Source organism: Salminus brasiliensis, chromosome 2 (assembly GCF_030463535.1).
Source record: "Salminus brasiliensis chromosome 2, fSalBra1.hap2, whole genome shotgun sequence".
Lineage (NCBI taxonomy): Eukaryota > Metazoa > Chordata > Actinopteri > Characiformes > Bryconidae > Salminus > Salminus brasiliensis.
The window spans coordinates 21659681-21671821 of NC_132879.1; the positions used below are offsets into that span (position 1 = coordinate 21659681).

A 12141-nucleotide genomic window follows, 5' to 3' on the forward strand; every position below is an offset into this window, starting at 1 on the left:
GCTAATTAAAGAACTTGGGAAGTGGTTCAGTTAAGCTCTACCTGCATCACTACAGAAGTCAGAGACAGGCTGCTCAAGTCTGCACAAACTACTGGACACTTTTCCTAATACTCTCTGCAAAAAAACCCCAGCTACTTACTGTAAAACCCAGCAGTGTAACTTCTTTGAAAAAAAGCTTGACCCTTACCTCTTATAATTCATCTTGTATCTACAGCAATCAGTTGTAATGAAGGAATACAGAAGATTACTGCCCTGTTTTCTCTATAATTGTACAGCAATTCTTTACAGTGCAGATAAACATAGTTTACATGGGCCAAGATGATTCAGCTGAGCTGCATCTGCTTAATTAAGCATGTATATTAATGTTTTTGGTTATGTTTGGTAAAGGATGAACCCTAGTTATATTTACTTTATATCTCTTTAATTCTGTTTTCCTATTCTAGTCCACAAATGATGACAAATATCTTGCTTTTTGGAAAAAATGTAAGACAACTGCCTCACTGAAAAATATGAACTTTTTAAAATTCTATTATTATTATAATTTCTACATGTTTTATTTGAGAGACAAACACAATCTGCCCTTTCCCCTACATGTGGTGATACTACTGTACATTTCAATGATAAATCCTATTAGCAATTCAGCTGAAGGACGAAGCACCACAATGAGACAGTAGTGCATCTCACAGCTGGCACGGACAGAGCGCTCTAGCCAGCCCCTGGAGAACAAAACGGGAATTATGCCCCGAACAAAAGAAAATGTATGTATCAAAACTAATAAATAAATGCCAAGCACCAGCCTGCCACGTCAAACAATGGAGCGAATTAAAAATAGTTGCTTGATGCCATTGTTCTCTGTGCAGGGTCGGGTTATGTGCTTATGGCCGTATGAATGAGCGGGCCTGATCACAGAGATGCTCTTGTCTGTTACAGTGGTGCATGCCCACATCTCCCTATGATTCACACTCACTCTCGCATCTGCGCCCAACAGCGACCTGGCAACAAAGTTTAATGTGGAAAATTTCAACTTTGACCTCCTGTTTGAAATACTGTTGTAGGCAATGTGACTTTTTGTTTATATTTTGAAAATAGAAATAGTACATTATATGCATAATAATAATATTACTATTAGTAGTAGTAGTAGTAGTATGTGTGTAAAAGACAATGGCCATGTACTGAATTGCAACAATTTGTACTGTATGCAAAAAACAGTTTTAAAGGTTTTTGCAGGACAAAGAATAGTCTCTGTCCTGCAAAAACCTTTAAAACTTTTAAAAGATGAACAGTCAGTTCATGAAAAATCAGCAAGCATAAGAATCCGAACCATTCTGACAAGAACCACATTGTGAGGACAAGACAACTGAACATCTCCAGAACACCAGGCAGGTCTTGTGTGTGTGTGTGTGTGTGTGTGTTTTCTGGTATGCAGTGGTCAGTACCAACCAAAAGTGCTACTAGAAAAGACAACCGTTGAACCATGTGAGGAGATCCATGGAGGCCTCACCTCACAACTTACAGGACTTATCTGGTCAGCTGCTAAGCTTTAAAATGGACAGTTTGTAGACCAAAGTAGGGTCTGAACATGGTGGTCCTTTTAGGGCTACGACAACTGACCCGTTTTGAAAAGTTGCAACTATATACAGCACATTTTCTTTCTTTCTGTTTAACCAATAAACCTACAACAAAAGCTGCTCATCTACATTCAGATTCCTGAATTTGGACAACAAAAGATTTATGCAGGCAAATGATTGAGCATTGGTCATTACTACAAATCTGTCAGCAGTCAAATCTGCTTCCTACAGTAAACAGCTGAAGAGCTGCACACACGTGTCTCTGTGGGTCCCTGGTGTAGCTCTACAGACTCTGCAGATATCGCCATCTAGTGGACAACAGTGATTATTAACGTAACATAAAGATAGAAATAAATAAATCGGTGTGTGTTTAAATCTCCTCGTTTATTACGATGTTTTTTTTATTATTAAGTCATAGTGAAACTTTTGAGCTGGATGAAAACCACGATGCAAACCAGTGATGGCATGGAGAGATTTCTGAAAGCAGAGAAGAACACAGACACTCCCTCTTTTAGGTTTCAGTTCCTCATGAGTACTTGCAACCTTGACAAGTAGACAAAACAAGGACGTATACTTGTCTAGTAGACAATAAATATCGAATAAAGTATTATATTCAATTTTTAATTAAGTCATTTTATGTAAATATGGCTCCAGCTAACAAACACGGAGCCCCCTCATCTCTCCTGCAGGGACTCACTGGAGAATGAGGGAGGAAGCGTCGACCGTTAGCCAGAGCATAGACCATTTCTTCACACAGGTAATGAAGCTTTTGCCTTAAATGTAGTAAGCTTTGTTGTGGGACTGTTGAGCACAGCACAGCTCAACAGTACGGTAGGTTTCTATTTTCTACGTTCTGCTTTCAGGCCACTTCCTCCAACATGCTCAATTATAGCTTCATGACAGGGAAGTACAGTGTGTCACCCACATGAATACATCCATTTTCATCATAATCTCTTCATCTGTCTGCGTAGACGTATCTCAGTGCAGCTCCAAAGTCACTGACTGATAAATGTGCTTCTTCAGTAGAAGGAAAGAGAGTGGTAGCATGGATTCAGAGTCCCAACTGCTAGACCTGAGGACTGATGATGGCAGAAGAGCCAGAACCACACCTGCTGATGAGTCTGAGCATCATCTAGAAACATCACTTGATACTGGTACGTGTAATGTTTTCTACTGAACTGGGAGTGAGAGTGAGGGCTTCATTCACTCAAATCTCTGTTCTCTTCATGGCTCCAGAAGCATCTCCAGGCTTCAGTGCCTCCTGCCTGACCACAGCTGAGCTTCAGCAGCACTGGAGGGCAGTGAAACAAGAGATCAGATGCATTAAACTGCTGTTCGAGATCCCCTCGACTCGTACCATAGAGCAAGCCACCTCCAGATATGTGGTGAGTTAAAGGAACAAAGGCGATCAATTCTTCATCCTAATGACACCTTGCAATTGTAACATTTTCAACAGTATAAAACCAGTTTGGTTGCATTGCATGATTAGAATATGCTGTACATGTGCATCTTCACAGCTTTTAAATAATTAGTAAGGTACTGAAAAACTGTAAATAAAAAAAGAAAAAACCTTGCCTTAAATATATATCTATCGTCGCTGTCCAAAGAAAAAAATATATCCAAAACAGCAACTTCACAGGAGGAGAAAAGAACCTTAACTTTCAATGGGAGTCAATGTAAAAAAGTAATTTTGGAACATTTCCATAGGCCCAATTATCCAGAATTATATACACAGGGTATGGGGCAGCTACAAGGTTCAAAGGTTGGAGAAAACTAAAAACATCCAAAAATGTCCACTTCAATAAAGGCCTGAAAGCTTAGAGTGAGAATTGGGACAGGGCCTTTGTAGATGCAGATTTGCTTAAGGTCATCAATGCAAGCATCTGTCCCGCAGACTTCATCTGTGCTTACTTACTCTGTACTGTCTGTAACAGGTGTACCAGATAGTGGTGATCAGATCAGGCAGTTATGACCGTGAGCGAGTGTCCATTGAGCGTCGCTACTCAGACTTCCTCCACCTCCATCAGCAGCTGCTGCAGGACTTCAGCGAGGAGCTAGAAGACGTCTCACTGCCCAGGAAGAAACTGGTGGGAAACTTCTCCGAGGAGAACATTGCTGAGCGGCGTGTGGCCCTGTGTGATTACCTCACCCAGCTCTGCGCCCTCCGCTACATCCGCCGCTCACCTGCTTTTATAGCATTCTTCACCCACTCCGAGCTGAAGGCTGCCCATGATCTGCTCCGCGGAGGTCGCTTCTCTCAGGCCTTGGAGGTCCTGCAGAGTGCGCTAGTGCTTCAAGAAAAACTATCCACTCATAATCCGGCTCTGCTAGTGCCCACCTTGTGTGCTTTGGTGGTATGCCAGAGGGACCTGCAGGATTTTCATGCTGCTTTTCAGACTGGCCACAGGGCCCTGCCAGCAGTGAGGCGCTACGGGCTGAGCAAGTATCGTGCTCCCCTGCTGGAAGTCATGGTAGATTTAGGGTATAAGCTGGAAAACCCTGTGGCTCAGTTACAAGAGGAACTGATTAAAGTGCAAAACTCACCACACGGACCAGTGTCACTGGTGTCACTGAAGGAGCTTGTGGTGCAAGAGTTTACATGATCCCAGAGATTTATAATAAGGGGAAATATGTTTTGCAGGTTTCTTCAGTAACATACTTGCTGTTTGAATTGAATGCAACTCAAGAGCCTTTGTATTTGTTGATATAGAGAGCCAGTAGAACATGATCTTTTGTGTTGTGCCGAAAGAGATTAAAAGGTTCATTGCTTTATCAACAAGCGACTGGAGTTCATATATATATTTATATATGTTACTGCATATTGCAGTTATTTATAACTGATAATGTGTTTCCAGATGAAAGGTTCAGTCTAGTCTTTTACTGAATTTTGTACTTTTGTTACACTTAAATATTTTATATTAAGAATAGAGGTTTTAATAATTGGTTGAAAGCATGGCAAAACTATGGCAGGCTACAGAAGACAAAAAGAACGTCACACGGTAGATCCTCTAGATTATTGGTGGATTCATCAACAATATGACTATAGAAAAACTAACTGGGGTTAAAATAATTAACTCAGGGGTGTAGTTTTACAGAAATAAAAAAATCCAGGTAACAAGATAAAAGGCTTGGGAATATGCCTGAATAACTACAAAGGTCAAATAACATATATTTATATATGTTTTTATATTATATATGTTTTTATATATTTATATATGTTTATTTATATATATATATATATATATATATATATATATATATATATATATATATAGCTATATATATATATATATATATATATATATATATATATATATATAAAATAGCAATATTTCAGTGATTTCCGTGTTATGCTACCTTCAAGTCCACGTCTTACGACTTACGAGCAGGTAACTAGGACGTGATCTCTGTTCTGGTCAATTTTAGACACTGCAGTCTAAACAGTTCTTAACGGCTTAATTTTATCCACTAAAATATACGTAAATAAATACCTACTTTTGTTTTTCTGTCGCCAAGTATATGCGGCACCACTGCAACTAATACAATATTCAACAGCTAAGTGACTGTAAGGACTTCGTAAGCTGCCCAGGAGGACTTGAACGTAGCACCTGGAAAGCATCAGACATGAGCAGTCGCTACACGGTCGACTGTGCGATTAGCCGTGTCTTGTAGGCAGTTGTGGACATGCGCACATATTTATATGCAGCAGCATGTTGACATGAGTGCAGTTAGCTTAGCGGGATAGGAAGAACAACGCGTAAAAGAGCTGTTTGGTTCAGCTTGATTTCAGTTAAGCTTTTAAAAACAAAATAAAACAACATAATAAGCATTTTCACAATGGCGAACGATGGTTCAACGAAGTTATCGAAAAACCTCTTGCGGATGAAGGTGAGTGCTGTGCTGTTAGCTTTGGCTCTTTGCTGGCCATTGAGCACTAGTTTAACCCCCACCCCTCACTTACTGCAAATAAAATAAAAGGATTTCTGGTTAAAGTGTTGAAGCTAAGTTTAAGTACTAATGACTTGATGAATCTGAACTGAATGTTCTTTTTATGAGCTTTTTCAGAAACAAACCAGTTTATTCCTCTAAAGTCTTGCACTAATGGTCGTCCACTCCGCCCTCTAGCTAATGGGTTCACACAACAGAAATGCTGCTCTAGTTTAATGTGTTTTGCACGACGATGGCTTGTTTCCCCACAGTTCATGCAAAGAGGCCTGGATGCGGAGGCCAGGAAACAGCTCGAGGAAGACGAGAAGAGGATCATAAGTGATGAGCATTGGTACTTGGACCTGCCTGAACTTAAAGCCAAAGAGTAAGCTTTTATGACTTTGCCCATGCATGTCATGATCTTGCAGTTGATGATTTATATTCCAGTGGTTTCAATGGTTTTCTCTCATCTAGCACATCTAATTCATTCTGTGTATTACATTATATTAATGTAATTACTGCACTGCAATTGCTTTTTCTAGTACTTCTTATTTCTATAATTGGGTTATTATGTATATTATAGCTGTATTTATTAACATAGCTGTATTTATAGTCAGGTTTACTGTTTCCTACTATTTTAAGTGCCTTTATTATGCTGCTCTTGTTTTATTTTGCTGCTGTAAAAACTGGCTTTCCCTGTGGGATAAATAAAGTGATCTATCTATCTATCTATCTATCTATCTAATTAACTGTAGATGGACTGTTTAACAGTGTGCCTAGTCAGGTGTGCTGGAGCTGGGAACAAAAAGTGTGCTATGGACAGCTTTCTAAGTCTTTTGTATACCTTCTCTGAATTTTAGGTACCAGCTGTGAACGTTAAGGAAAAAGGACTGTTTCTGCGCTCCCCCTCAGACCCACGTCTTACTTTTACTTACTCTCCAGAGTGACTTACAGCAGTGCTTCACTGTTTACTCAGAAAATACCATTAGCTAGTTTGTAGCGGTTAGGATCCAAAAAGAGACCTCTAAGTTTAGATTCTACTAAACACATAAAGGTACTCTAAAGATAAGGATCTTCCGTCTGCATTTGAAGACAGCAGGCTTCTTTGATGTTTGGACACCCAGGGAAAGTTTGTTCCACCACTTTGATGCCAGGACTGGACTACTTGCTGGTGCAGGGGATTGTACTGGCCAGCTGCTCTAACCTTTAACCGTATTTTCTTTTGTAGAAGCTACATTGTTGAAGAAAGAAGTTATGTGCCATGTGAAGACTTAGTTTATGGAAGAATGTCTTTTAGGGGATTCAATCCTGAAGTTGAGGTAATCTGTGTACATCTACACTTTCCTTTGAATATGGGCTTTTACCTATTCATTAATCACTTTTAATTTTTGCTTGATTCAATGCTCCACAGAAGCTGATGGTTCTAATGAATGCTCCCAAAGAGGAGGATGACGAAGAAGAGGAGGAGGATGTCGGCAGAATGGACACAGATATTACTGATGAGGATATGGCTAGAAGGTGGGTGTTGAAAGCAGAGCTCCCTTCACTTTTAGGCAGTTGTTTTGCAACAGTTATGTATGTAGGTTTAAGCTTTTCGTCTTTTATAACAGGTACGGAAGCTTGGTCGAGAGCATGAAAAAAAGATTTGCCAAGAAAAGGGACCGTTCATCTCTCAAGGACGGCGAGGAAGACGTTAACCATAATGTTATACCATCACAACCAAAGAAAGCTTTCTTAAAGCCCAAGGACTGATGTTTTTAAACAAAGTAGTTTTTATATATTTACACAAAATGGATTTTATGACTTGATGGACTTTAGTTTTATGTTCTAACAAAGGTGCTGTGAAGCAACAGTAGGAACCTGGATGTCATACATCCTTATGTTTAAGTGAAAAGCACATGTTTTTTGCAAACGGTCTGATGTAAAAGTGTCCTGTTAATGAATGTGACAATTACAGATTCACAGTTAAAATTCAGCACACTTGGTTGTCATTTATGAGCGCATTTATTTGAACAGTTTTAAGGAGTCACTGCTCTGATGCCGTTGCACTTTATCTGCTCATTCCATGTAGTGTTCACTTTTTCGAAGCTACTCCAGCTGGTTGAGATTTGTTATACCTAAACATATTTGAAAACATGGTATCAAATAGCCAGGTTGGGCAGAGCCTGTGGATGAAGGGAATAGCCCAGGCAGCTTGTCCTGGATAATAGAAGGCTCTGGGTGTTGCTGAGAGCAGCGCATGCTTTAAAGCTTCCAGAACAGGCCCCATATCACTGCTGCCATGTGTATACATGAAGCTTAAACAGTCCTGTAAGGAGTAAATGTACTCTTTCCCATATGCCTCTGTTACTTCTTGGGGCAGAGTGCTGAGGATCTCCTTCTGAACTTGAATCCATTCGTCTTGATTGCCCAGAATGTCTGTTGGATCAGATGATAAAATATATATTTTTTTTCATCTAAAAGGTTCACAGCATCGACCAAACCAATGCTGTGATAATTAAAAAGTTAATGCATGGATGTGTTAGAAAATAGTAGTTATAGTGTGGGGCTGATAAATTATGTGACTCAGTTTTAATCTGGTTCAATACTCACTAGTCTTGAAGCCCCCAGGCTGAATAACGACCACTTTGACTCCCCACTGGGACAGTTCTTGCCTCAGAGCACCAGAGTAAGAAATCACAGCTGCTTTAGATGATCCATAGGCAGCAAAACCAGGAAAAGGAACATCTCCTGAAGTTTGTAAAAACACTTGATTAATGACAAAAGTGGTACATTTGACCAGCATTCAGCATTTTTTATAATAATTGCATTTTATTTTTTTGTAACTGAAAGTAAGAACAGTAGCCCTCAAAATGGTTAATTGCATGTTGCTACAAAAATGCCCTATGCAGCTGGAATCTGCTAAGAAAGTTGTTCATGGTTTTCAGTAGAGCTGCATAACGTCAGTTCACTGCAACCCTGAACAGTGTGTTATGTCCACCTGTATCTAACTGAATTCACTGGCCATAATTAGAAAAGACACATATCCGTCTGTTTAAGGTCTCACAGTTGATGCTGTATGTCAGACAGCAAGCAAGTGAGAACTGGCTGTAGACTGAATTGTGATAAGGCATGGATCTGGGGAAGGATATATGGCAGCCAATCTAAGCCGTCGATCTGCGCCGCACCCTCTAATCAGGCCTTTACAGTAGAGTTACAGTAAACAGAAGTCTTTACACACTTAAAGGAACAGTACACTCCGCTAGAAGTTTCCCCAACAGCAAATGAACAACACTGACCAAGATAAGTAAAATCCTGTTTGCTTAATTATTTTCCTATTTAATGAAAGTGCAACACTCATTGTGACAATATTTCAATCACATTGTATTGCTTGGCATATCATCATTGTGATATCCAATCTCTTTTTCCATTACTTTATTGTATTTTTTGTCTTTATCACACAGCCCTATATTCAGTCATCCAGGTCATTGAACCGCCTAGTAGTAGTTTAAGTCAAGGTCAGTATAGTGATGTTGAAATAGAGCGTTCAGTTATTTTATTTTTATAAATCTTACAGTCATGCTTTCCCAGTCAGTCCATTTTCTGTTTGAACATGAAAAGTCCTTAAAAAGAATAATACCATTATTTGTATGTTTATAATATATTAACATTTACATTGCCATGTGTAATGACCAGGTCAAGGACCTCCTATGTCATGATTCAGTATTTTTGACATACGTCAGTATGTATATCTTAGATTACAACTGCTAAGAAGCTACAGTATCCTCACATAATACTTTGAGAAGGAAGAAACCCTATAGTGCAGAAGGTCAGGTCTCATACCAAGATATCTTACTTACATATATTGACACTGGAGTATACAGAGCAGTGTAAATGGTGTTTGCACATAGGTGGTATTTACGCTGTAGGACTTTTAACTAAAATGGGCAGTTACTGTGATGGTTGTAGTAAGGCTGTGACACCACAAAGAAAACATGTAAATGAAACAAGGAGGAAAATCAAAATATACAACATAACATTTTGCTGCTAGAATTATTTGGGACATGTATGTGGACTGTAATTCCAAACCTTTGCGAAAAGTAAAACTCTATGTACCTGCCAGACTGGATATGTTGATGATCCTTCCTTTAGCTTGTCGTATCATAGGCAGGAAAGCCTGTGTCATCTCCACACCAGCAATGAAATTAACATCCAGGGTTTTTCTTAGTAATCTGATTGGGAGAATTTCGCCATCACACATGTATCCGATCACTCCAGCATTGTTAACCAATCCCCAAAGACCTGGACACATGACATGACAACCTGCAATTCACTGCACTGTTCAGATTAAATGAAGACACCCTACAGGTATAGGTACAGATATCATGGAAAAGAATTTGAAGCAGCATCAGGTTTTTTTTAAACAATCAATTTTCAATTCTTATTGGTCCATTACATATTAATTCAACCCATTCACACTGAAGCCCGGGCTGCTTTTTCAATGAGACTTGGTACAGGGCAGCCAATCCAAACAGAGCTCATTTACATATGCATTTAAATATGCAATTAAAATGATAGGTCATATAAAGGGGCCTGTTTTTATATGACATCTGGCTTTATATTAAAGAAAATTCCATGTTGAAAGAGAGGTCATTACAATGAATTCTGTAGTTTCACTACAAAACAAAACGGGAAAGATACAAGACAAATGTAGAATATCGCTCTTTAAAGTTTGTCCAATTTTTGTAGGATGTATCCATTACGCCATTTCTTGTCATTATTGTTGGTAAACAGTAAAACCGAAAAGCTGCCAAACTCTGGTAAAACCTTTAGAATGCACAGTGGCTATAACCCTTTTGGCCTCGTTCCAGGAAGCTTGCTTTTTGCACGTACAGTGTTATAAAACAAGTAGGTCAACAGCCATGAGCCCAACAAGCAATTCCAGTGTGAATGAATACAATCAACACTTTACAATCTACCTTACGCTAGAGAAAACAGCTTGAATTGCTATTGTCTATTGACCAGTGTCTTATGTAAGTCCTAAGGTTTCATTCATGCGCAATGCGTACATGAATGTCCAGTGTGTGCTTCTGTTTGTTTTTTTCACTTAAAGACCTTTTCTGTTACCTCTCTCTCCTATTTGGCTCTTTATTAACTTCAGAGCTGCAGAAATCTGGTTGGTGTCGGTGACATCCAGCTGGAGGACAGTAAGTTGTGAAGATGAAAGTCTCTTGAGCTCCTGTGCTCCTTGTCCACTCTCCTTCAGCACCCCAGCGTACACCTTCACCCCTGCACTGTCCAGCAGCTTAGCAAGACTGTGGCCAAACCCTGAGTCACAACCTGTTCCACATAGTCAAAATAATGCAGTTATTCTCACCTTATTCGGTGGCCTTCCTACACCCCAGAAAATATCTAGTCAGTCCAACTCATACATTCTAAAAAATGTCTTAAATTTGTTTTTGAGAAAAGTTCAGGTTTTAAGCTCCCAATGCCAAGAAAACACTGCTAAATGTCAGATAACTGTACAAGTGGATTCTTAGGGGGATAAGGCCCATTCAGGTGAACAGGTTTTTATTTTAATCAAATAAATACTTTGACTGTAACAAATCAAAGTACAATAATGTCAGATTAACAAATCATTCAAAATATTCCCCCAGCTCCCAGCACTCCTGATCCAGCTAGTCAGTGAATTTATAAGCTTTTTCTGTGTGTTAAAGCAGGAAACCACTCAAATGTGCAGGACAGGGAGTCCTATTATTATTATTATTATTATTATTATATTAAAAAAAAGATCAGATCAGCCTTAAAATACTTGATAACATCTAAATAAAATGGTTTATTCGACTTAAATCATTTGATAATTTTACATCAGTGCAAACTTTTTTACAGTGCAGATCAGATATGCAAGTCCCGTAAAGTGTTTCACACACGCTTGTAGGAGGTGAAAGGTAAATGTGTAAGCACCTCGAGTCTGAATGAATGCGTGAATGTAGCTACACCTCAGCACTCTTTCTTAAGACTTTTACAGAAAAAGAAACTGGGATCATAGACTTGTTCATTCCTAACCACCGTGACAGTTAAACTGAGGAATCGCTACATAATTCTGAGTAATAAACCGTGGGTACCTGTAATCAGCACCGATTTGCCGTGTGCGGGCAGCAGAGGCTCCTCTCTCCCTGCAGTGAAGTGGGCGACGGTGTAGCACACACTCAGCACCGCCAACACGAGGCATCCGGCCGGGACCACACAGCACACCGTGACCCCAACTAGCATAAGCCCCGCTGCCCATGCCGCAGATCTCCCGCCTCTACCCCGCAGCATGAGCAGTGCAGTGGCGGTGACTATGACCAGCACACACAGCGGACACAGCCAGACGTGCTCTCCACCTGCCTCCATTCTCTCCAGCACACTGGGCAGGGAGAAGAAACTCTGGAGCTATTATGTAAATACAGTGCAGTGAGTCACCGGCTGGCGGTCTTTCCGTCTTCTCTTATCTGCCAAATGCCTTACAGGTAGATCTGCCTTTTTTTAATAGTCTAGGTTATCAAAAATGATCCACCTGACACACAGCAGAGACAGTTTCAGGTATAAACAGGTTTTTCAACTTGGTGGTTGTTGGAGTTGGGCTCCTGATTATGGCTGGTTTCTCGGACAGTGGCAGGGACAG

The 12141-nt window shown here is 39.8% G+C and overlaps 3 protein-coding genes across 4 annotated transcripts; 2 read left to right on the top strand and 1 right to left on the bottom strand.

Moving 5' to 3' along the window:
- The first annotated feature begins 2128 nt into the window (after positions 1-2128).
- On the top strand, positions 2129-4307 carry snx20 (sorting nexin 20). Of its 2 annotated transcripts, XM_072673666.1 has the most exons (4): positions 2129-2325; positions 2592-2722; positions 2805-2953; positions 3503-4307. In XM_072673666.1, exons 2-4 carry the CDS (start codon positions 2614-2616, stop codon positions 4169-4171), a joined length of 927 nt encoding a protein of 308 aa, XP_072529767.1. In that variant the 5' UTR covers positions 2129-2325; positions 2592-2613; the 3' UTR covers positions 4172-4307. The 2 variants fall into 2 exon arrangements, with proteins under 2 accessions (XP_072529767.1, XP_072529766.1); XM_072673665.1 differs by lacking the exon at positions 2129-2325 and having other exon boundaries at positions 2511-2722.
- Positions 4308-5247: 940 nt separating this feature from the next.
- Positions 5248-7453, top strand: mphosph6 (M-phase phosphoprotein 6). Its single transcript, XM_072673667.1, has 5 exons — positions 5248-5456; positions 5768-5880; positions 6724-6814; positions 6907-7013; positions 7106-7453. The coding sequence occupies exons 1-5, from the start codon at positions 5406-5408 to the stop codon at positions 7245-7247; spliced, it is 504 nt and encodes a 167-aa protein (XP_072529768.1). The 5' UTR covers positions 5248-5405; the 3' UTR covers positions 7248-7453.
- A 92-nt stretch (positions 7454-7545) lies between these two features.
- hsd17b2 (hydroxysteroid (17-beta) dehydrogenase 2) lies at positions 7546-11870 on the bottom strand. The gene is made up of 5 exons (XM_072673668.1): positions 11600-11870; positions 10602-10814; positions 9591-9776; positions 8088-8225; positions 7546-7913 (listed from the first exon to the last, which is right to left on the bottom strand). Exons 1-5 carry the CDS (start codon positions 11868-11870, stop codon positions 7570-7572), a joined length of 1152 nt encoding a protein of 383 aa, XP_072529769.1. The 3' UTR covers positions 7546-7569.
- Between the last annotated feature and the right edge of the window lie 271 nt (positions 11871-12141).